The sequence below is a fragment of the Salvelinus namaycush genome, chromosome 14, assembly GCF_016432855.1.
Source record: "Salvelinus namaycush isolate Seneca chromosome 14, SaNama_1.0, whole genome shotgun sequence".
Lineage (NCBI taxonomy): Eukaryota > Metazoa > Chordata > Actinopteri > Salmoniformes > Salmonidae > Salvelinus > Salvelinus namaycush.
In genome coordinates, this window is record NC_052320.1 from 38709817 (window position 1) to 38735162 (window position 25346).

Consider the following 25346-nt stretch of genomic DNA (forward strand, 5'->3'; position numbering starts at 1 on the left):
CACTGAATGGCTGTTCAGATTGGACAGTTCTGTCTTGTCTGTAGTGTTTCTGTAATATAGTTGTTTTCTCTATCACAGTGTGTCCGTTAGACTAAATACATGAAACCGGAATTGTCCCCGTTTTTTATTTCATAGATAATAACATTGGATATTTTAATGATATATTGACAGCCGAACTGGAAATGTCCCCGGTTTTAATTTCAGAAATCTGGTCACCTTATTGTAGCGTCTACAAACTATTATTACCCCTCTATGGAAAGATAAGACTCCCGAACACGATGGTGTTCTCCGTTTTGCACTATGTGACAGTGCACAAAGAACAGGGTAACCTCCACAAGCGTCTTGGGACTCTGAAGTCGATCTGAAAACTTCTGTCTGTAGCGTCCAAACAGTTTGGGCAACACAATAACATGACCCATCTATGTAAAGGTGAGACTCTCACGAACACTTACATGTTTTCCTCTATGATGCCCACAGGCCTAACAAGACTCGTTTGAAAGTTCCACAGTATCAGTTGAAAAAAATGAATGGAAGTACAATATACTGTATATGGAGACTGCTTAGATACAAAAAATAACTAATGTTTACTGATCATTCTTTATATCTTTCAGATATAGGACAGACACTTCAGAACAAACTTAATTTCGATTTTTTTTTGGGGGGGGGACTGTTGTTCCGTGTAGTGAATCTGTTATTCAATGTGTTTGAATGGGATAATAGCACAATAGGAATGAGACCCAAACATTTTTTTCATCAAATAATGTATTTATTTATATTTTTGATACATCAAATGGTCTTAAAATTCCAAATCAAATAGCTTTGTAAATGATCCTTGGTATGACCTCCCCCCCTTAGACTCTTAAGGGTTATTCAAAAGCGAAGAAGAATACAATCATGTTGTTCTAAAGTAACTATCTAGGTCAGTGTTTCCCAACTCCAGTTCTCGAGTATCCCAAACAGTACACCTTTTTATTGAAGCCCCAGGCAAACACTACCTGATTCAACTTGTCAACTAATCGTCAAGCCCTCTATGAGTTGAGTCAGGTTTGTCCAGGGCTACAACAAATGTTTAATGTTGGGGATAGTCCAGGACTGGAGTTGGGAAACAATGATCTAAGCTACTCACCAAACTGTAGGCCACATAGTTATGTTATTGAGGAGGCCTATATGTTTGTTTAATCTAATTAATCAATTTATTAACAATATAAATCCTTATTATTTGGTAAGAAATGTAAGGTATTTTTTAGATGTTGCAATAAAGTTGACTAAAGTAGAAGCTCATCTTATGTTTGTAGGTATTTTCACTTGGTAATGAGTAGTAAGTAATTACATTTAAATACACTTCACTTAAACTAGCTAAATCCTGTGTAACGCCTATTAATTCATTGTACTTATGCAGATATTACATGTACTCTGTGGCATACTAATGTGTTTATTTTCTCACTTAGGTGGGGCTTCCAGTAGCTTTAAATTGAGGGCCAGGTTGTCAGGATGGGTAATGTACTATATAAGTACACATTAATTACAAGTAAGTACCCCTCAAGATACACTTCATTTTAACTAGCTAAATCCTGTGTAACACCTAGTAATTACATTGTACTTATGTAGATATTACATCTACTCTGTGGTGGGTTGTCATAATGGCTAATGTACACATTAATTCCAGGATTTTTTTTGTAATTAATATTTTAAGCTACTTGGGTAAATCCATATCCATAACCTAAGCAGAAAAAGGCCATAAAAAGCATGATACACACCATGCTAATGTTCCCACAGAAGTGATGTTGACATTTCGACATTTCTATCGAAGTCATAGCATTGAAGTAAAGCCCGTAAAGCCCATTCTGGCATAACCAGTAGATCAAGAGATTATACAATTCTGTTGAAAATACTGTGAAGCGTGGCGATGATAAAAAACACATAACAAAACAAAACAAATTGCCATATAAACACAACCCAGCCCTGTCAAAACCAAAGTCCATAAAGCCATCCGAGCATGATACAAACCGTATCAGTACAGTAATTTCATCATTCATTGTGTCAGACAAAAATATCAGAAGTGTCTCTCCCAGTCCTTCTTCTAGGTAAAAGCCAATCCAAAACAGTTTCGGTCTGTACGAAAATGCCCCACTTATGTCGATAATGCAAAGCTTGTTCTAAAAGCAAAATGGAGGAAGTTTGGTGTAGCTGTGTCCTTTTCTCCAACTGATAGGTCACCCCCCCAGTCTAATGTGGCTAATAAGCACCATTTCCCAGTCCAGCCAGGTGTGTGTGTCTACACCCTAATGTTCCTCTCCTACATGTCCTGGTGACAGATGCCCCCCAGGGTGTTGAACTTTGACCCCAGGTCCTCTAGGAACTTCAAGTCATCCCCCAGGTTACTTAGCGATAGCTCATCCAGCGACTGGCACGTGCTGCCTCTCCCCTCGTATCTGTACTCGTAGGGTTGGTCGTCCACCTCATCTCCAATCATATACAGCCTCTGGGGAACCAATACGCCAACGTTAGAGGATGTTAACTATTCAACTTTTCAAGAATTACATTTCTACAAGATCTTTAAAAAACTCTCAATACTAGTAACTAATTAAGTCTTTATAATATATCCAACTGAGGGATATTTCTTACATTAAAGAATGTATATAGTAGCGAAAAGACATATCACCACCATAGTTATTGTTTTCAAGACCACATGGTGCATCATTTACATCTTGACGTAATTGTCAGTCTCTGTTTTCACAGCACAGGCTATTTGGGACATTTTCTACATGTCACATACGTGTCAGGTCTGATGTTTTAAGCCCTCGTACTGTACAAACACCTGGTGTTACACAGTACTCTACCACGCTAATACAAATAAGTTGTGCTAAAATGCCTCTTAGTGAGGATTACGGGTCTCATTATGTGATTACACAGGGGCTGGCCTGAGGTGGTTCCCCCTCTGGGACCCACAGTTCCCTCTCTGGGAACACACAACCGGTGTACACACAACCGGTTCTGTAATAGCTGTGTTGCTTGGGGACAGGTATCTTACCCGGTCTATGTGCTCTGAAATGTGCTGGTACAACAGCAGGCCGAAAGAGCGGGAGTACTTCGAAGAGTTACTCTAAGGAGAGAGCAGAGGAGCCGTGAAAACACAGGAAAACAAACATGAAGGCTTGATGGAGGAAACAACATTTTATGTAGTGCGTATGTGTCAATGGTGTGGTGTCAAGTAGACACGATTCTGATAGTCAGTGCACAGCAACACTTACCCTCATGGTATTGTTCCTGCTTGTAGTCCACGCCTGGTACTGCAATTGGAAAATTGATATTCACATTGTTGATATGAGAATGATCGACTGCATTAACGCACCCACTTCACTCTATAAAACCTTGATCATCTGTAGTTAAATATGTAATAACCTGTCATAGATTGCATCTATACAACTGTCGAATCATATACAGGGCCTCCAGAAAGTTTTCACACCTCTTGACTTGTTCCACATTTTGTTGTATTACAGCCTGAATTTAAAACGGATTTAAAAACAAAATCAATTCTCACCAGTCTATTCACAATACCCCATAATGACAAAGTGAAAACATATTGAGAATTTCTTGCAAATTTCTTGATAATGAAATACAGAAATATCTCAATTACATTAGTATCCACACTCTGAGTCAATACATGCTAGAATCACCTTTGGCAGCGATCACAGCGGTGAGTCTTTCTGGGTCTCTAAGCTTTGCACACCTAGATTGTACAATATTTGCACAACCAACAACCTCCGTCAAGTTGGTTGGGGATCATTGCTAGGCAGCCATTTTCAAGTCTTGCCATAGATTTTCAAGGAGGTTAAAGTCAAAACTGTAACTAGGCCACTCAGGAACATTCCATTTCGTCTTGATAAGAGACTCCAAGCTCATCATTAAGCTCTGGGCCCTGGGTCGGTAGACTGCCCTGTGCAACTGGATCCTGGACTTCCTGACAGGCTGCCCCCAGGTGGTGAAGGTAGGAAACTACACCTCCACTACACTGTTCCTCAACACAGGGGCCCCACAAGGGTGCATGCTCAGCCTCCTCCTGTACTCCCTGTCCACCCATGACTGCGCGGCCACGCACGCCTCCAACTCAGTCATCAAGTTTGCAGACGACACAACAGCTGTAGGCCTGATTACCAACAATGACGAGACAGCCTACAGGGAGGAGGTGAGGGCCCTGGCGGTGTGATGCCAGGAAAATAACCTCACCCTCAACGTCAACAAAACAAATGAGATGATCGTGGACTGAGAGCAGAGGGAGCACGCCCCTATCGACATTGACGGGACCATAGTGGAGAAGGTGAAAAGCTTCAAATTCCTCTGCGTACATATCAATGATAATCTGAAATGGTTCACCCACACAGATAGTGTGGTGAAGAAGGTGCAACAACGCCTCTTCAACCATAGGAGGCTAAAGAAATTTGGCTTGGCCCCTAAGATCCTCACAAACCTCTACAGATGCACAATTGAGAGCAGGGCTCTCCAGAAGGTGGTGCAGTCTGCCCAACGCTTCACCAAGGGATCACTGCCTGCCCTCCGGGACACCTACAGCAGCTGACTTCACAGGAACGTCACAGGAAGGACAAAAAGATAATTAAGGACATCAACTACCCGAGCCACCCCGCTATCGTCCAGAAAGCGAGGTCAGTACAGGTGCATCCACGCTTGGACTGAGAGACTAAAAAAAGCCATCAGACTGTTAAATAGCCATCAATAGCCGGCTACCACCCAGTTACTCAACCCTGCACCTGAGGCTGCTGTCCTATGTACATAGACATGGAATCACTGGTTACTTTAAAAATGGAACTCTAGTCATTTTAATAATTTTTACATAATGTTTTACAAATTTCAAATGTATATACTGCATATTACAAATAGGGCTATCTTCTGTATACTACCCCTACCTTGTCACAACACAACTGATTGGCTCAAACTCATTAAGAAGGAAAGACATTCCACAAATTAACTTGTAACAAAGCACACCTGTTAATAATTGAAATGCATTCCAGGTGACTACCTCATGAAGCTGGTTGAGAAACTGCCAAGAGTGTGCAAAGCTGTCATCAAGGCAAAGATTGGCTACTTTAAAGACTCAAATATAAAATATATTTTGATTTATTCACTTTTTTTGTTACTACATGATTCCAAATGTGTTATTTCATAGTTTTAAAATCTTCACTATTATTCTACAATGTAGAAAAAACCCTTGTCCAAAATTTTGACTGGTACTGTATATACAGTTGAAGTTGGAAGTTTACATACACCTTAGCCAAATACATTTAAACTCAGTTTTTCACAATTCCTGACATTTAATCCTAGTAAAAATTCCCTGTCTTATGTCAGTTAGAATCACCACTTTATTTTAAGAATGTGAAATGTCAGAATTATAGAGAGAATGATTTATTTCAGCTTTTATTTCTTTCATCACATTCCCAGTGGGTCAGAAGTTTACATACACTCAATTAGTATTTGGTAGCATTGCCTTTAAATTGTTTAACTGGGGACAAACGTTTTGGGTAGCCTTCCACAAGCTTCCCACAATAAATTGGGTGAATTTTGGCCCATTCCTCCTGACAGAGCTGGTGTAACGGAGTCCGGTTTGTAGGCCTCCTTGCTCGCACACACTTTTTCAGTTCTGCCCACACATTTTCTATGGGATTGAGGTCAGGGCTTTGTGATGGCCACTCCAATACCTTGACTTTGTTGTCCTTAAGCCATTTTGCCACAACTTTGGAAGTATGCTTGGGGTCATTGTCCATTTAGAAGACCCATTTGCGACCAAGCTTTAACTTCCTGACTGATGTCTTGAGATGTTGCCTCAATATATCCACATCATTTTCCTCCCTCATGATGTCATGTATTTTGTGACGTGCACCAGTCACTCCTGCAGCAAAGCACCCCCACAACATGATGCTGCCACCCCCGTGCTTCACGGTTGGGATGGTGTTAATCGGCTTGCAAGCCTCCCCCTTTTGTGCCTGTTTCCCCCAGCATCTTCACAAGGTCCTTTGCTGTTGTTCTGGTTTTGATTTGCACTTTTCACACCAAAGTACGTTCATCTCTAGGAGAGACAGAACGTGTCTCCTTCCTGAGCGGTATGACGACTGCGTGGTCCCATGGTGTTCATACTTGCGTACTATTGTTTGTACAGATGAGATACCTTCAGGAGTTTGGAAATTACTCCCAAGGATGAACCAGACCTGTGGAGGTGTACAATTTTTTTCTGAGGTCTTGGCTGATTTCTTTTGATTTTCCCATGATGTCAAGCAAAGAGGCACTGAGTTTGAAGGTAGGCCTTGAAATACATCCACAGGTACACCTCCAATTGACTCAAATTATGTCAATTAGCCTATCAGAAGCTTCTAAAGCCATGACATCATTTTCTGGAATTTTCCAAGCTGTTTAAAGGCACAGTCAACTTAGTGTATGTAAACTTATGACCCACTGGAATTGTGATACAGTGAATTATAAGTTAAATAATCTGTCTGTAAACAATTGTTTGAAAAATTACTTGTGTCGTGCACAAAGTAGACGTCCTAACCGACTTGCCAAAACTATAGTTTGTTAACAAGAAATTTGTGGAGTGGTTGAAAAACGAGTTTTAATGACTCCAACCTAAGTGTATGTAAACTTCCGACTTCAACTGTACGTATACACACTCCGGTCTCCGACATTGCTCGTCCTAATATTTATATATTTCTTATGTCCATTCTTTTACTTTTAGATTTGTGTGTATTGTTGTGAATTGTTAGATACTACTGCACTGTTGGAACTAGGAACACAAGCATATCGCTACACCCGCATAACATCTGCTAAATATTTGTATGCGACAAGAACAGTTTACAGACAATTGTATGTGCGGTATAGAGATGATGTAGTCATTAAAAAAATCATGTTAAACACTATTATTGCACACAGAGTGAGCCCACGCAACTTATTATTTGACTTAAGCACATTTTTACTCCTGAACTTATTTAGGCCTTATCAAAGGGGGTTTATTTTTATTGAGTTTATTTTTAAAGGGATAGTGCATATTAATCAACGTTTCAGTAAAAGTGCCGGTTTTAGCCACCTGGCTGTCTGTTGCCATTTCTTCTTGTCCCATCAAGTCCCACCAGCGTGTTCCCATGTTTCCTGTGCTCTAGTTTTATTTTTTCCTAGTCTTCCCAGTTCTGACCTTTCTGCCTGTCCTGACCCTGATCCTGCCCGCTGTCCTGTACCTGCCTGACTCTGATTTGGATTACGACTCTTTGCCTGCCTTGACTTACATTTTGCCTGCCTCTTGTACTAAAATAAACTCTGAGACTCGTACTATCCGCCTCCTGTGTCTGCATCTGGGTCTTAGCCTGAGTCCTGATACAAAATACATAGAAGAAACAAAGTGTTTCTACACCTCACAAGCTACACAACAACAGATTACATGGAAAGTGGCAATACACAGCTAGGGATTATGTTCACAAGTCTGATAGTCTTTTAGCCATGTCTTTATGTTTTATTTTGTGAATGTGCAATAGGTGGTGCAAATATGTATGTCTGATGGCAGTGTGTTCCAGACATGGGAAGCTCTTACAGAGAAAGCAGTTTGAATAATGGTGCTTTTCCTTAATGGGACTATACAGTCACCTCTCATGGCAGACCAGGCCATTTAGGATCTTGAATACAAGACATGCGTCTGTGCATTGCCCAAGATTTTCCCAAATTAGGAGCTCATGCTTTCTGAGGATGTAACGGTGATGATGCCTATTGGGCTTTCTACCAAGCACTTTGAGAGCCTGTTTACAGACTGAATGGGGTTTAATGTTGTACTGCAAGCTTGGGCCCAACTTGTCAAGCAGTTTGTTAAGGTAGGGAGTATCATAGCATTGAATAACAGTTTTTCTGCCTCTGTAGTCAATTAAACATTTTTTGGGGGACATTAGCTAGGTTGAATTTGGTCACTTGAGTAAACCTTTCCACCTGCTTTTTAAAAGATAGTTTGGAATCAAGTATGATACCAAGCTACCACCGGGAGCTTCTCCATTGACACATAGACATCTGGCCCAGTAGCATCAGTTGCCCTCTTTGTGAAGAACATGCAGACTGTTTATTCACATTGAGATGCAAACATGAGACACCGAGCCACTTTGTAACCTGGACCATTACAGTAGTGAGTTATTTTGAAGCTTGTTGTTTGCTCTTTGCATGCACATATATCACTGTATCATCTCCCTACATTTGTACTTCAGACCCAGAACAGACAGAAGGCCGATCATTAATTTACAGGCTGAACAGGAGGGGCCTCAGTATTGACCCTTGGGGCACACCCACATCATAGCTGAGGGTCGGCGACATCTCATTGCTTACTGACACACTGGGTTCAGCCTTCAAGGTACAGTATGATTTCATCCTTCTCAAGGCATCAGGGGAAAAGTTGAACTTGGACAATTTTGTGATGAGAACCTCATGGATAACAGTATCAAAGGCTTTTCTAGAAACACAGTCCCACCATCATCTTGGACTTCACATTTTACAGAAGAAAGCAGTTGGCCGTTTCTGTGGAGTTGTTTGCTCTGAAGCCAAACTGCATGGAGTGTAATGTGAAGGGGATTTTGTTGAGGTGGGCAATCAGTTGCTCTGCTACACACTTTTTTAGTAAAGTCAACACCACAGGTAGTATACTAATGGGCCTGTAGTTACTCACGTCAGCAGAGTCACCTGATTTAAAGATGTTATTATGGCTGACTTCCAGACACTTGGAAACACCCCCTGACCAATACATGTGTTGGTGACCTAAGTAATGGGGCCAGTGAGTGATTTTTGTAGTTTTAAGAAAGGTAGAGTCCAGCCAAAACACATATTTGTCTTTAGATTTCTTTAGTGAGCTAATCACCTTGTTCACCTCTGACTCAGAAACCTCCTTTATGGTGAAGACAGGTTGAGTCTCATTCACTGGCGCTGAGCCCAAGAAACTAGTTATGTGTGAGTACCTTGACAGAGACAACAAAGTATGAGTTGAAGGCTGTTGCTATTTCGACTGCATCCTGTGTTAGACTGACATTCACATTGATTTCTAGTATTTTTACAGTGTTACTATGGTCTTTCCCTGTCAGCTTCTTTAGATTCTCCCAGATCAATTTAGAATTTTCCTTAGCTTCACCAATTATGTTAATAAAATAAGTTTGCCTTGGCCTGTCTGATTTCTTTCATTGTCTTATTTCTCTTAACATGGTAAACCTACATCCATGATGTTCTAATTTGGACTTCAGGGCTGTTTTCTGGTGCATGATCTCGTTCTTTCACACAAATTGTACCAGGTACAACCCTAAACCCCATTAACATGGGCACCCTCATAGAAATTATCCTGACCAACTTGCCCTCCAAATACACCTCTGCTGTTTTCAATCAGGATCTCAGCGATCACTGCCTCATTGCCTGCATCCGCTATGGGTCTGCGACCAAACGACCACCCCTCGTCACTGTCAAACGCTCCCTGAAACACTTCTGCGCGCAGGCCTTTCTAAATCGACCTGGCCTAGGTATCCTGGGATCTCATCCCGTCAGTTGAGGATGCCTGGTTCTTTAAAAGTCATTTCCTCACCATCTTAAATAAGCATGGCCCTTTCAAAAAATGTAGAACTAAGAATAGATATAGCCCTTGGTTCACTCCAGACCTGACTGCCCTCGACCAGCACAAAAACATCCTGTGGCGTACTGCACTAGCATCGAATAGTCCCCGGGATATGCAATTTTTCAGGGAAGTCAGGAACCAATACACAGACAGTCAGTTAGGAAAGCAAAGGATAGCTTTTTCAAACAGAAATTTGCATCCTGTAGCTCTAACTCTCAAAAGTTCTGGGACACTGTAAAGTCCATGGAGAATAAGAGCACCTCCTCCCAGCTGCCCACTGCACTGAGGCTAGGAAGCACCGTCACCACCTATAAATCCACAATAATCGAGAATTTCAATAAGCATTTCTCTACGGCTGGCCATGCTTTCCTCCTGGCTACCCCGACCCCGGCCAAAAGCTCCGCATCCCCCACAGCTACCTGCCCAAGGCTCCCCAGCTTCTCCTTCACCCAAATCCAGATAGCAGATGTTCTGAAAGAGCTGCAAAACCTGGACCCGTACAAATCAGCTGGGCTAGACAATCTGGACCCTCTCTTTCTAAAATTATCTGCCACCATTGTTGCAACCCCTATTACTAGTCTGTTCAACCTCTCTTTTGTATCGTCCGAGATTCCTAAAGATTGGAAAGCTGCCGTAGTCATCATCCTCTTCAAAGGGGGAGACACTCTAGACCCAAACTGTTATAGACCTATATCCATCCTGCCCTGCCTTTTTAAAGTCTTCGAAAGCCAAGTTAACAAACAGATCACTGACCATTTCGAATCACACCGTACCTTCTCCGCTGTGCAATACGGTTTCCGAGCTGGTCACGGGTGCACCTCAGCCACGCTCAAGGTATTTAACAATATCATAACCGCCATCGATAAAAGACAGTACTGTGCAGCCGTTTTCATCGACCTGGCCAAGGCTTTCGACTCTGTCAATCACCGTATTCTTATCGGCAGACTCAACAGCCTTGGTTTCGCAAACGACTGCCTTGCCTGGTTCACCAACTACTTCTCAGATTGAGTTCAGTGTGTCAAATCGGAGGGCCTGTTGTCCTGACCTCTGGTAGTCTCTATGGGGGTACCACAGGGTTCAATTCTCGGCCGACTCTTTTCTCTGTATAGGTCAATGATGTTGCTCTCTTTGCGGGTGATTCCTTGATCCACCTCTACGCAGACGACACCATTCTGTATACATCTGGCCCTTCTTTTGACACTGTGTTAACAAACCTCCAAACGACCTTCAATGCCACACAACACTCCTTACGTGGCCTCCAACTGCTCTTAAACGCTAGTAAAACTAAATGCATGCTCTTCAACCGATCGCTGCCCGCACCCGCCCTCCCGCCGAGCATCACTACTCTGGACGGTTCTGACTTAGAATATGTGGACAACTACAAGTACCTAGGTGTCTGGCTAGACTGTAAACTCTCCTTCCAGACTCATATTAAGCATCTCCAATCCAAAATTAAATCTAGAATCGGCTTCCTATTTCGCAACAAAGCCTCCTTCACTCACGCTGCCAAACATACCCTGGTATAAGTGACTATCCTACCGATCCTCAACTTCAGCGATGTCATTTACAAAATAGCCTCCAACACTCTAATCAGCAAACTGGATGCAGTCTATCACAGTGCCATCCATTTTGTCACCAAAGCCCCATATACCACCCACCACTGCGACCTGTATGCTCTCGTCGGCTGGCCCTCGCTACATATTCATCGCCAGACCCACTGGCTCCAGGTCATCTATAAGTCTTTGCTAGGTAAAGCTCCGCCTTATCTCAGCTCGCTGGTCACCATAACAACACCCACCTGTATCACACGCTCCAGCAGGTATATCTCACTGGTTATACCCAAAGCTAACACCCACTTTGGCTGCCTTTCCTTCCAGTTCTCTGCTGCCAATGACTGGAACGAATTGCAAAAATCGCTGAAGTTGGAGACTTATATCTCCCTCACTAACTTTAAGCATCAGCTGTCAGAGCAGCTTACCGATCGCTGCAGCTGTACATAGCCCACCTGTAAATAGCCCACCCAACTATCTACCTCATCCCCATATTGTTTTTATTGACTTTTTTGCTCTTTTGCACACCAGTATTTCTACTTGCACATCATCTGCACATCTATCACTTCAGTGTTAATTTGCTAAATTGTGATTACTTCGCTACTATGGCCTATTTATTGCCTTACTTCCTTACTGCGTTTGCACACATTGTATATAGATTTTTCTATTGTGTTATTGACTACTTTTGTTTATCCTATGTTTAACTCTGTGTTGTTTTTTGTCGCACTGCTTTGCTTTATCTTGGCCAGGTCGCAGTTGTAAATGAGAACTTGTTCTCAACTGGCCTACCTGGTGAAATAAAAAAATATAACATTTTCATCAGTTTTCAGATTTCTCCATTTAGCCAAGGAAGAGTGCTCTTTTGGCCAGGTTTCGATTTCCTTGTAGCCATTTGTAGTCTGAATTGTGGATAGAAAAACCTGACTGTCAGCTTCCACATTTTTATAGGACAGAAGATCATTCCAGTTAATTTCCGTAATTGCTTTTTTCAAAATCATTTAACTCACCCTTAGGTGTTCTGAGCTGATCAGGCTTGCAGTGCCTTGCAAAAGTATTCATCCCCCTTTGGCATTTTTCCTATTTTGTGCATTACAATCTGTAATTTAAATTCATGTAATGGAAATGGACAAAATTGTCTATATTGGTGAAGTGAAATGAAAAAAATTACTTTTTTAAATTACATTAATTTAAAATGGAAAAGTGGTGCGTGCATATATATTCACCCCTTTTGCTATGAAGCCCCTAAATAAGATCTGGTGCAACCAATTACCATCAGAAGTCACATAATTAGTTAAATAAAGTCCACCTGTATGCAATCTAAGTGTCACATGATCTGTCACATGATCACACCTGTTCTAAAGGCCCCAGAGTCTGCAACACCACTAAGCAAGGGGCAACACCAAGCAAGCGGCAGCATGAATACCAAGGAGCTCTCCAAACAGGTCAGGGACAAAGGGCTGGAGAAGTACAGATCAGGGTTGGGTTATATAAAAAAAATCGGAAACTTTGAACATCCCACGGAGAACCAATAAATAATTGTTTTTAAATGGAAAGAATATGGCACCACAACAAACCTGCCAATAGAGGGCTTCCCACCAAAACTCACGGACCAGGCAAGAAGGGCATTAATCAGAGAGGCAACAAAGAGACCAAAGAGACCCCTGAAGTAGCTGCAAAGCTCCACAGCGGAGATTGGAGTATCTGTCCATAGGACCACTTTAAGCTGTACACTCCACAGAGTGAAGAGTGGCCAGAAAAAAAGGCATTGCTTAAAGAAAGAAATAAGCAAACACGTTTGGTGTTCGCAAAAAGGCATGTGGGAGACTCCCCAAACATATGGAAGAAGGTACTCTGGTCAGATAAGACTTTTTGGCCATCAAGGAAAATGCTATGTCTGGCGCAAACCCGACACCTCATCACCCCGAGAACGCCATCCCCACAGTGAAGCATGGTGGTGGCGGCATCATGCTGTGGGGATGTTTTCACCAGCAGGGACTGGGAAACTGGTCAAAATTGAAGGAATGATGGATGGTGCTAAATACATGGACATTTTTGAGGGAAACCTGTTTCCGTCTTCCAGAGATTTGAGACTGGGATGGAGGTTCACCTTCCAGCAGGACAATGACCCTAAGCATACTGCTAAAACAACACTTGAGTGGTTTAAGGGGAAACATTTACATGTCTTGGAATGGCCTAGTCAAAGCCCAGACCTCAATCCAATTGAGAATATGTGGTGTGAGTTAAAGATTGCTGTACACCAGCGGATCTCATCCAACTTGAAGGAGCTGGAGCAGTTTTGCCTTGAGGAATAGGCAACAATACCAGTGGCTAGATGTGCCAAGCTTGTAGAGACATACCCCAAGAGACTTGAAGCTGTAATTGCTGCAAAAGGTGACTCTACAAAGTATTGACTTTGGGTGGGTGAATAGTTATGCACGTTTTCAGTTTTTTTAATTTCTTGTTTGTTCACAATAAAAAATATTTTGTATCTTCAAAGTGGTAGGTATGTTGTGTAAATCAAATGATACAACCCCCCCCCCAAAAAATCTATTTTAATTCCAGGTTGTAAGGCAACAAAATAAGAAAAATGCCAAGGGGGTGAATACTTTCGCAAGTCACTGTGAACAAAGATAAACAATCCATCATTACTGTAAGACATGAAGCTCAGTCAATCCTTTAAAATTTCAAGAACTTTGAAAGTTTCTTCAAGTGCAGTCACAAAACCCCTCAAGCTCTGATGTAACTGGCTCTCATGAGGACCGCCACAGGAAAGGAAGACCTAGAGTTTCCTCATTTTTTGTCTTTCTTTTATGTGACCTTTATTTAACTAGGCAAGTCAGCAGACGATAAGTTCAATAGAGTTACCAGCCTCAGAAAATGCAGCACAAATAAATGCTTCACAGAGTTCAAGTAACAGACACATCGCAACATCAACTGTTCAGAGGAGACCACGTGAATCAGGCCTTCATGGTCGAATTGCTTCAAAGAAACCACTACTAAAGAGCACCAATAAGAAGAGACTTGATTGGACCAAGAAACACGAGCAACGAACATCAGACCAGTGGAAATCTGTCCATTGGTATGATTAGTCCAAATTTGCGATTTTTGGTTCCAACCACAGTGTCTTTGTGAGACGCAGAGTAGGTGAACGGATGATCTCGCAAGTGTGGTTCCCACCGTGAAGCAAGGAGGAGGTGTGATGGTGTGGGGGTGCTTTGCTTGTGACACTTTCTTTGATTTATTTAGAATTCAAGGCACACTTAACCAACATGGCTACCACAGCATTCTGCAGCGATACGCCATCCCATCTGGTTTGCGCTTAGTGGGACTATCATTTGTTTTTCAACAGGACAAAGACCTAACACACCTCCAGGCTGTGTAAGGGCTATTTTACCAAGAAGGAGAGTGATGGCGTGCTCCATCAGATGACCTGGCCTCCACAAACACCTGACCTCAACCCAATTGAGATGGTTTGGGATGATTTGGACCGTGTGAAGGAAAAGCAGCCAACAAGTGCTCAGCATATGTGGGAACTCCTTCAAGAATGCTGAAAAAACCATTCCAGGTGAAACTGGTTGATAGAATGCCAAGAGTGTTCAAAGCTGTCGTCAAGGCAAAAGGTGGCTAATCTGAAGATTCTAAAATATATTTTGATTTGTTTAACACTTTTTTGGTTACTACATGATTCCTTATGTGTTATTTCATAGTTTTGATGTCTGTCTTCACTATTATTCTACAATGTAGAATATAGTAAAAAATAAAGAAAACCCCATGAATGAGTAGGTGTGTCCAAACTTTTGACTGGTACTGTAAATCAATAGTTTTTTGTATTCCGAAAATGTCTGAAACATTAACTTTCTTGACCATGCTATAGGTCATGTAACTGTTTGTTACACGCAATATGCTTTGTGGACTTCACCAGACAGATGTTGAATTTGAGAACTTTTTGGAATGACACTGCAAATGTTCTAGTACCCCCCTAGTAGTCCCTTGGGCTTAGCTCGTGGGTTCCAGATTACTCGAGAGTGATATATATATATTTTCAGTGTTTTCTGACTGCTGGGTTTAGGCTGTTTAGTTTTGATTGGGGGATAGTTCGGTAGTGCAATTAACTATCCCTCGTGCTTGCACTGGATGCGAGGAACTAATTAAAAACAGCTTGCGTGCCAGAAGAAGAGTTGGTTGTCACGTATTGGGACTTGTATGCACTATGTTTGGACAGTCAAAGTTAATCTTGGAGACGGACGACTCAAGAGAAATCATGGGACCACTGCCATCCACTGCTTTCCACTCCGGTGAGTTTTTTAGCTTGGTGATGTTAGGCCCAGGGTTGAAGTGTCCGTCCCTGGAGAGCAGGAGGGTAGTCAACAGGTAGCTTAGCAGTTTCCGATAGGTGTTGAAGGACTTGTTTGTTACTCCCAAGTGTTTCAGTCAAGTAGGAAGCGAGGTAGACTTGGCCATTAATCAGGACATCATGCTGTGTCCTGTCCAGAGATGGCATTCCCCAACGCCGACAGTAGATTCATTGTGTCATCCCAGCAAGGATGCACTGAAATTATCAATAGAACAGAGCTACATAGCTGACAATTTTACTAGAGATAAAATGCATAATTGCGCTTTAAATCTTTGTGAGTTATTTAGCTATGGTCGGCGTACACAACCTGGTCTCAGAGCATTTCGTATTATTCTGTATCTAAAGCCGAGACACTCTACTGTGGTTACTTAAGGCAAAAACGAAAGGTGGATTGTTGGTCGGAGTGGGTGTAAAACGCTAATGTCTAGCAACCTAAAGGTTGTGAGTTTGAATGTCAATAACGGACAACTTTAGCATTTTAGCTAATTAACAACTTTTCAACTACTTACTACTTTTTAGCTACTTTGCAACTACTTTGAATGATAGCTAACCTTTCCCCTAACCTTAACCGTTTTAGCTAACCCTTCCCCGAACCTTAATCATTTAACCTAACTCCTAAACATAACCCTAACCTTAATCCTAACCCCTAGCCTAGCTAATGTTAGTGAGCTAGCTCACATTAGCTACCTAGCTATAATTCTTAAAATATCATAAATTTTGCAAATTCGTAACATATTGTACGTTTTGCAAATTTACATTTTGTAGGTTTGCAAATTCACAACATATAATATGATTTGTAATTCGTAATATATCAGACAAAATGGGTGATGGACATCCACAAATTAATGCATATCATACGAAACATAACATATCAAACTAAAAGCTTGTTTCAGATTTTGTCACACCCTGATCTGTTTCACCCCCCTCCAGGTGTCGCCCATCTTCCCCATTATCCCCTGTGTATTTATACCTGTGTTCTCTGTTTGTCTGTTGCCAGTTAATCTTGTTTGTTCAAGTCAACCAGCGTGTTGTCCAAGCTCATGCTTTTTCCAGTTTCTCGCCCTCCTGGTTTTGACCCATGCCTGTCCTGACTACGAGCCCGCCTGCCTGACCACTCTGCCTACCCCTGACCCTGAGCCTGCCTGCCGACCTGTACCTTTGCCCCCACTGGTTTACTGACCCCTGCCTGCCTTGACCTGTCTATTGCCTGCCCCTGTTGGAATATTAAACTATTGTTTATTCGATGTGGTCTGTATCTGGGTCTTACCTTCATCCCTGATAGATTTACGTGCAGAATAATATGAACTGCTCTGAGACCAGGTTGGCATACACCTGATCTTTTAGATAAAATAACAGAATATGGAGGAGAAGCAGCACCTGCCGTACCACCCGCCCTTTGATCTGCTATCTTTCTTTACAGTATTAGTAGAACCAATGCGTTGAATACGTATTGACTCAAGACATTTCAGCTTTTCCTTTTTTATTAACTTGTACATTATTTCTGCAAACATAATTCCACTTTGACATTATGGGGTATTGTGTGTAGGCCAGTGACACAAAATGCCAATATAATCAATTCCGGTAGTAACACAACAAATGTGGAAAAAGTCAACGGGTGTGACGTGTGAACACTTTCTGAAGGCACTGTATGCAGCGCTAAGGTAGAAAAAGGAGGGTTATGTTGCCCACTTGTGGCTGCCTGGAGCAGATGTCACTTACCTTGCCTTGCCCATCCTGGCTTCTCAGAGTTCCGTTGGCTTCGCTCATTCTCTGGAATGTTCCCCCTCCTGAGAACCCTCCCCCTCCTGAGGAGGACAGCTTGGTGACCTGGGGAGAGATGGAGGATGAGTACTGAGATAATGGGCACAACTGCCATTATACATGATATACCTTATAATGTACACTATATATACACAAAAGTATATGGTTTTGCCTATTTCAGCCACACCAGTTGCTGACAGGTGTATAAAATCGAGCACACAGCCATGCAATCTCCATAGACAAACATTGGCAGTAGAATGGCCATACTGAAGAGGTCAGTGACTTTCAACATGGCGACGTCATAGGATGCCACCTCTCCAACAAGTCAGTTCGTCAAATTTCTGACCTGCAAGAACTGCCCCGATCAACTGTAAATGCTGTTATTGAGAAGTGAAAATGTCTAGGAGCAACAATGGCCCAGCCACGAAGTGGTAGCCACACGAGCTCACAGAACAGGACCGCTGAGTGCTGAAGCGCATAGCGAGCAAAAATGATCTGTCCTCGGTTACAACACTCACTACCGAGTTCCAAACTGCCTCTGGAAGCCACAGCAGCACAAGAACTGTTCGTCGGAAGCTTCGTGAAATGGGTTTCCATGGCCGAGCAGCCGCACACAAACCTAAGATCACAATGTGCAATGCCAACCGTCGGTTGGAGTGGTGTAAAGCTCGCCACCATTGGACTCTGGAGCAGTGGAAACGCGTTCTCTGGAGTGATGAATCACAGTTCACCATCTGGCAGTCTGATGGACGAATCTGGGTTTGGTGGATGCCAGGATAACGCTACCTGCCCGAATGCATTGTGCCAACTGTAAAGTGTGTTGGAGGAATAATGGTCTGGAGCCCCTTAGTTCCAGTAAAGGAAAATCTTAACGCTACAGTATATAATGAATGACATTCTAGACGATTCTGTAGTACTTCCAACTTTGTGGCAACAGTTTGGGGAAGGCCCTTTCCTGTTTCAGAATGACAATCCCCCCTTGCACAAAGCGAGGTCCATGACTGGCCAGAACAGAGCCCTGACCTCAACCTCATCAAACACCTTTGGGATGAATTGGAACGCCGACTACGAGCCAGGCCTAATCGCCCAACGTCAGTGCCTGACCTCACCAATGCTCTCGTGGCTGAATGGAAGCAAGTCCCCGCAGCAATGTTCGAACATCTAGTGGAAAACCTTCCCAGAAGAGTGGAGGCTGTTATAGAAGCAAATGGGGGGACCCAACTCCATATTAATGCCCATGATTTTGAAATGAGATGTCCGACAAGCATGTAGTGTACACTGATGCCCTACTCCATCAGCTAGGAGTATCCTCCATCAGAATTGTGTACCACTGTTGTCACCACTATTTTGTTGAGCTAAGTAAGGCCATGATATGCGCATGTTAGATAATGACAGGGTAATAGTGTAAATGCACAAAGTGCTAAAGGAAACTATAACTAAGGACTACAAAGAGTTAAATTGTGTTTTGCACACTGTGATGTAGTACCACTCAACATAGAACTATGAGACGTACACTACTGAGACAGGTAGAAAGAACATGTAATGCTCTTTGATTACATCTCTCATAAATAGATGACACGGGTCAAAGACAATGCTATTCAGTGCAATTGAACAGTCAGGGATAGTACAACTGGTCCAAGCTGTAGTAGATAAAACATTGGCAATTTACAAAGTTCCCCAAACTTCAGAATGAGCTAGAGCAGGGCACTTCAACCCTGTTCCTGGAGAACTACCCTCCTATAGGTTTTCACTCCAACCCCAGTTGTAACTAACCGGATTCAGCTGATCAACCAGGTGATTGTTAGAATCAGGTGCACTTGATTAGGGTTGGAGTGAAAACCAACAGGACAGTAGCTCTCCAGGGAAAAGTAGTTCAAAGGTATTTTAAAACACAACAAGTTTTAAAACATATACTTGATGTTTCCATTATGCTGAATTTAGGCTGAAACTTCAACGCTTGAGAAATCAGGTTGGTCAGCAAGGCTGTCACTTACCACGGACCTCCCTGTGGTTCTGTACATCTCCTTGGTCTCTTGGGTCATCCCATTGGTCTCCTGAGTAAGCTGTCCGATCAGAGCAGAGAGTCAAGCACAGCATAAAAAGCCTCTGCCGAGTAGCCAAAAACCGGATGTTTCGGCTTTCAGGGGATATGGAAAGAGAGCTTTTGGACGTTAACAAGGTTACACTTAACTTTACTGGATTGGTTGAACAGTTCAGAAGAGAACTTCCCCCAACAGTTTTTTTCCCTTCTCGTCAAGACCAGTATGTAGAGGAAGGGTCTCCAACCCTGTTCCTGGAGATCTACCCTCCTGTAGGTTTTTACTCTAACCCCAGTTTTAACTAACCTGGTTCAGTTTATCAACCAGCTAATTAGAATCAGGTGTGCTAGATTACGGGTTGGATTGAAAACCTAAAGGACGGTAGCTCTCCAAGAACAGGGTTGGAGGGCCCTGATGTGGGGGATCTAGTTTCAGGCGTTTCCTTTAAACAACAGGGATTTAGACTGTGATCACTGTGTTGTAGTGAAATGGTGGAAGAGTGGAGTACAGATGTAGGATCTTAATTTGATCACCCCTTTTGCAGTAGAAATGCAGGAAATGTAAAACTTTTAGTGCATTTGAGCGTTAAAAAGGCTTCTGAAGTTTGTAATTTCCACTTTTACATTTCAGACTTAATTTTCCCTTACGAAATCTGATAGCACTTTATAATACCTTCAAATAACAAAGCATTTATAATGGATTAGTAAATAGTTTATTCATAATTTATTCATCCTTACTCCAGTCATGAGATGTTTAATATAGGTCCTCATAAACCATTTACTAATCATTAGTGAAGTCTTTTTGCGTGGCCTCATCTAAAGTGTGGGCTAATGTTTCGCTAATGTTTTGCAACCTTTCAAACCCGAACTAATCATAAAACAGGGAAAGGTATTCTACACACAACAGCTGGCAGGACCAGACAGCTTTTGTCGAGTGGGTTTGTATTCTTTCCTTACTACTGATATGTGATTGAGGAAGAAATGTTACAAGTATGATTTACAGGTAGACATGTTACATCATGACCTTTAAATGCTTCCATTGCTTCACTCTTTAAACAGCAGACAATTTTCACACATGGCTTTGCTTGGCTGGACCTTTACTGGGCAGGTAGTAACTATTTAAATGTAATAGGATAGTTCAGCAAAAAATAAATATTCCGATATTTCTTTCCTTACCTCGTAAGCAATCTACGGACTGCTCTTAACCTCTAGTGGACAGACTGTAATAGCTCTGTAATAGCTACTGTAAATTGGACAGTGCAGTTAGATTAACAAGAATTTATCCTTTCTGCCGATATAAGACATGTCTATGTCCTGGAAAGTTTGCTGTTACTTACAATGTCATGCTAATCACATTAGTGCACGTTAGCTCAACCGTCCCGGTATAGGGACACCGATCCGGTAGAGGTTAGAATGTCTACCAATGGCATGTCCATCTTTTGGAGAAAAATTACACTGGTCACTCAAAACATTTCTATAGTATTTATAAAGTAAAAATAGCCCACACTTTAGACGAGGCCATGCAAAAAGACAACTAATGATTAGTAAATGGTTTATAAGGATCTATATTAAATGTCTTATAAATTATCTTACGAATCATTATTAAAATACTTGAAACATTGTTTACAAATATGTGAATAACTATGTTACTAACATTTACAAACGTGTGAGTAATGATTAATAAATTATGAATAAACAATTTACTATTGCATTGGAATTATGTGACGTTATTATAAAGTGCTACCTGAAAATGTATCAACGCCTACAAAAATGTCCATTAATTATAATCCACATAATAATTCACATTTCCTGTTGCTGCAGGATTATTTTCCTGCTGTAGCAAACTGGCTCAGATTAAGCTACCACATCTGTATATAGTAACTAGTCTTGTTGTTGTTGGTGAAAGATTTAATAATATGATATATGAAGAGGTGTAGCGTAGCAGATAGAGCCGTAAGGTAGATAGTAGGTAGCTCTGTTCAACAGTAGGGCTATCTTACTGTTTGGAGACTTGGCTCGAACTCATTCTCCATTGACAAGCTGATTGCATGCTTGTACCAACAAGTCCATTATTTTTAGGAAACCATCATAAAAGATTATGCACTATATAACTTAGCCCCCTCATAAATCTTCTAAATCTCACGAATGTTCTCCCCCCATCCTACTTTACTATGCCCTCTAGTGCACACTGTGCCCTACACAGTCCACTATTTTAAATATCTTAGTTCACATTACTTCACTCCATTTTATCCCGTACACTCCAATAATGTCTAGTACTACTATGATATGCCTTTTTTTCTTCTGGTTTTTGTACTTTTACCCCTTTTTCTCCCCAATTGGTAGTTACAGTCTTGTCCCATCGCTGCAACTCCCCTACGGACTCGGGAGAGGCGAAGGTCGAGAGCCATGCGTCCTCCGAAACACGATCCTGCCAAGCCGCACTGCATCTTGACACACTGCTCACTTAACCCGGAAGCCAGCCGCACCAATGTGTCAGAGGAAACACCGTCCAACCGGCGACCGTAGTCAGCTTGCAAGCTCCCGGCCCGCCACAAGGAGTCGCTAGAGCGCGACGGGACAAGGAAACCCTACCGGCCAAACCCTCCCCTAACCTGGGTTTCCATGTCGTGATGCAGTGCCTTAGACGGCTGCGCCACTCGGGAGGCCGCTGTCTGTACTGTATTCTATACTTAATACAAAAGACAAGTCATCCAAGCCGATCAACTAGGCCTACAGCTATTTACAAGCAAGTGTAACTGGCACCATTTCCGGGGCCACCAACACATTCTATTAGCAGACTGGTTCGTCTTCCCTGCCCAGTCAAACTAGACATGGATGTGTGGTTTGGAGAATGTGGTCAGTGTTGTAAGCCTACTCACTCTGCATGTGGCACATGTGCTCATGAGTCACAAGCCACGAGTCACACCCAAATCATGTATGTGAGCTATTTTACTCTCTCTCATTGGTACAATAGCAAATAAATGATGCTAGTGGTGACAGAACCTGCTTCAGTTCGTGCTTTCCATACTTATAGTACATATTAGAGGGAAACACACACCCTACACAGAAACTACTAATCAGCTGTAGCTGTCATTGTATTAATGACTTCTATTAACTCTGTTCCTCCATCACGGTACATCTCATACACTCTCTCCACCTAACCGTGCAGAACACACACACACACACAGCATTGAAAAACCTCAAACCCTGTTGTGACCATAGACCATTTATTAATAAGGGTTGTGAAGCAGAAAGAGATAAGTTAAAGACAAAATTAAGAAGAAGAAGAGAGGAAAGTAAGAATAGGGGCCAGTTTACCTTTATGTCTGTGGTGGCCTGCTTCATTCCATCTACCACGTCCACGGCTACATGGTTGGGAGTGGGGCGAGTCAAGATCAACATGGGCTCACCCTAAGAGAGAGGGACAGGAGGAGAGAGAGAGGAGGGAGGGAAAGAAGGAGGATAGGGGAGGATAGGGGCATGAGAGACGGGGAGTGGAGGCAGGAGAGAGGAAGAGTGGAGGCAGGAGAGAGGAGGAGTGGTGGCAGGAGAGAGGAGGAGTGGTGGCAGGAGAGAGGAGGAGTGGAGGCAGGAGAGAGGAGGAGTGGTGGCAGGAGAGAGGAGGAGTGGAGGAGTGGAGGCAGGAGAGAGGAAGAGTGGTGGCAGGAGAGAGGAGGAGTGGTGGCAGGAGAGAGGAGGAGTGGTGGCAGGAGAGAGGAGGAGTGGTGGCAGGAGAGAGGAGGAGTGGAGGCAGGAGAGACGAGGAGTGGAGGCAGGAGAGAGGAGGAGTGGAGGCAGGAGAGAGGAGGAGTGGAGGCAGGAGAGAGGAGGAGTGGAGGCAGGAGAGAGGAGGAGTGGAGGCAGGAGAGGAAAGCAGAGAGGATTGGAAAAGAAGAGTTTAAGAAAGCAGTGGCGTAACGAGAAGGAGAAAAGGGGTGAGGAGAGAAGAGAACATTAAAAGAGGAAATGACAAGAACAATTAAACGTTATTACAACATGAAACATGTCAGAATAAATACAGAGCCATTCGCATACCAGAGGGAGAACACCTGTCTTGCCATGAGTACATGCCAGTAAAGACCTGTCATACCCAGACCTGCCACACGCAGTCTCAATAACCACAATGATGTAAGCACATCACAACCCGGTAAGGGATTGTATTGTACACTCCTGCCTGTGTGCTGAACACCCCAAACATTGCACATTGTGTACAATGAATAGCTAATAAACCTATATTATTACTACACACACACACACACACACACACACACGGATGCACACATGAGCACACATTTGCACGGGTGACCCACATGCACACACCCACACGCACCTTGCACGCGGAGCTCCCTCCCTCCTCGTTGTAGTTGATGAGAGTCTGGTTCCCCTCGTCTTGCAGGTTGAGGTGTGTGAACGTCTTACCGCCACACTCACAGAGCAGGAGGAAAAGCAGTAGCACTGGGAGAGGGACACAACCACATTGTCACTACTAACAGTCATACGTATCACATCGCATGTTACCGTACAAACAACTCACGGGTGTCAGTTTATTAATTTGCATGTATTCTATTGGTCGACATGCACTGCATATGCCTTCCCCTGGATGTCAGCAAGCAGTGAGAATTGGAATGGTGTTGCTAGGCAGATCTGAGGCCATATAAAGGGTTTTGGAACGTGGGGTGCACTCTTTTCAACGTTCGCCATGACGCAAGACAGACCTCAGGAATGCATTCTGAAAAGCTCTCGTTATAGGAGTTAGATATATCCGGCTCTGATTTTATTCGATATAGGTGTTAAAGACATCCTAATGTAGTTATTTTAAACCGAGTTATATCAGTTTATATCAGTATATTGCGATTTTCGGATATTTCTTTGTGCTGCGTTATGAAGAGTTGGGCACGTCTGGGCCACATAGCTAATGTTTGCTGCTAATTCCTAAGTTGAAGACGGCAATCTACAACCGAGCAACGATGATTCTGGACAAAGGACAACTTGCCCAAGATTCTGATGGAAGCTCATCAAAAAGTAAGAACTATTTATGAAGTTAATTCGTTGTTCTGTTGAAAAATCTTGACCTACTATTCCGCCATTAATTTCGGTGCGGTCTCGCTTTAACGCACGCTGTATGTCGTAGTAACGTTAATTTTAAAAATCTAACACAGCGGTTGCATTAAGAACTAATGTATCTTTCATTTGCTGTCCAACCTGTATTTTTTAGTCAAGTTTATGATTAGGTATCGATTAGATTAGGTGCCTCTCCCAAGATTTCTCCCGACATTTTGTTTGCAGCTTGGCTACTATTCTCATTGTATAACCACGATTTGTGCCGCTAAATATGCACATTTTCGAACAAACTCTATATGTATTGTGTAATATGATGTTATAGGACTGTCATCTGAAGAAGTTTGAGAAGGTTAGTGAAAAAATGTATATATTTTGCTGGTTTATTCGTTATCGCTATTGTTGGCTTGAATCAATGCTGTTGTGTGGTTGGCTATTGTAGTAAGCTAATATAATGCTATATTGTGTTTTCGCTGTAACTTTAAAAATCTGAAATACAGTATTGGCTGGATTCACAAGATCTTTGTCTTTCATTTGCTGTACGCTGTGTATTTTTCATAAATGTTTTATGAGTATTTAGGTAATTCACGTTGGTCTCTGTAGTTATTCTAGTTGCTTTGGTGAGAGTTGTGATGGTGGCTGCAATGTAAAACTATGATTTATACCTGAAATATGCACATTTTTCTAACAAAACATATGCTATACAATAAATATGTTATCAGACTGTCATCTGATGAAGTTGTTTCTTGGTTAGTGACTATTTATATCTTTATTTGGTCGAATTTGTGATAGCTACCTATGCAGTAAAAAAATGGTGGGAAAAAAAAGTTGTGTCTTTTGCTATCGTGGTTAGCTAATAGAAATACATATTGTGTCTTCCCTGTAAAACATTTTAAAAATCAGAAATGATGGCTGGATTCACAAGATGTGTATCTTTCATCTGGTGTCTTGGACTTGTGA

The 25346-nt window shown here is 42.3% G+C and overlaps 1 protein-coding gene across 1 annotated transcript in view; it reads right to left on the reverse strand.

Moving 5' to 3' along the window:
• Positions 1-2296: 2296 nt before the first annotated feature.
• Positions 2297-25346, reverse strand: part of LOC120058747 (cadherin-like protein 26) — a 30042-nt gene continuing 6992 nt past the window's right edge. Inside the window, exons 12-17 of the mRNA XM_039007488.1 lie at positions 23659-23783; positions 22647-22739; positions 19285-19353; positions 17249-17356; positions 3032-3103; positions 2297-2482 (exon numbers count right to left, since the gene is read on the reverse strand). Of these exons, the coding sequence (XP_038863416.1) occupies positions 2297-2482; positions 3032-3103; positions 17249-17356; positions 19285-19353; positions 22647-22739; positions 23659-23783 (653 nt within the window). The remainder of the gene's footprint in view (positions 2483-3031; positions 3104-17248; positions 17357-19284; positions 19354-22646; positions 22740-23658; positions 23784-25346) is intronic.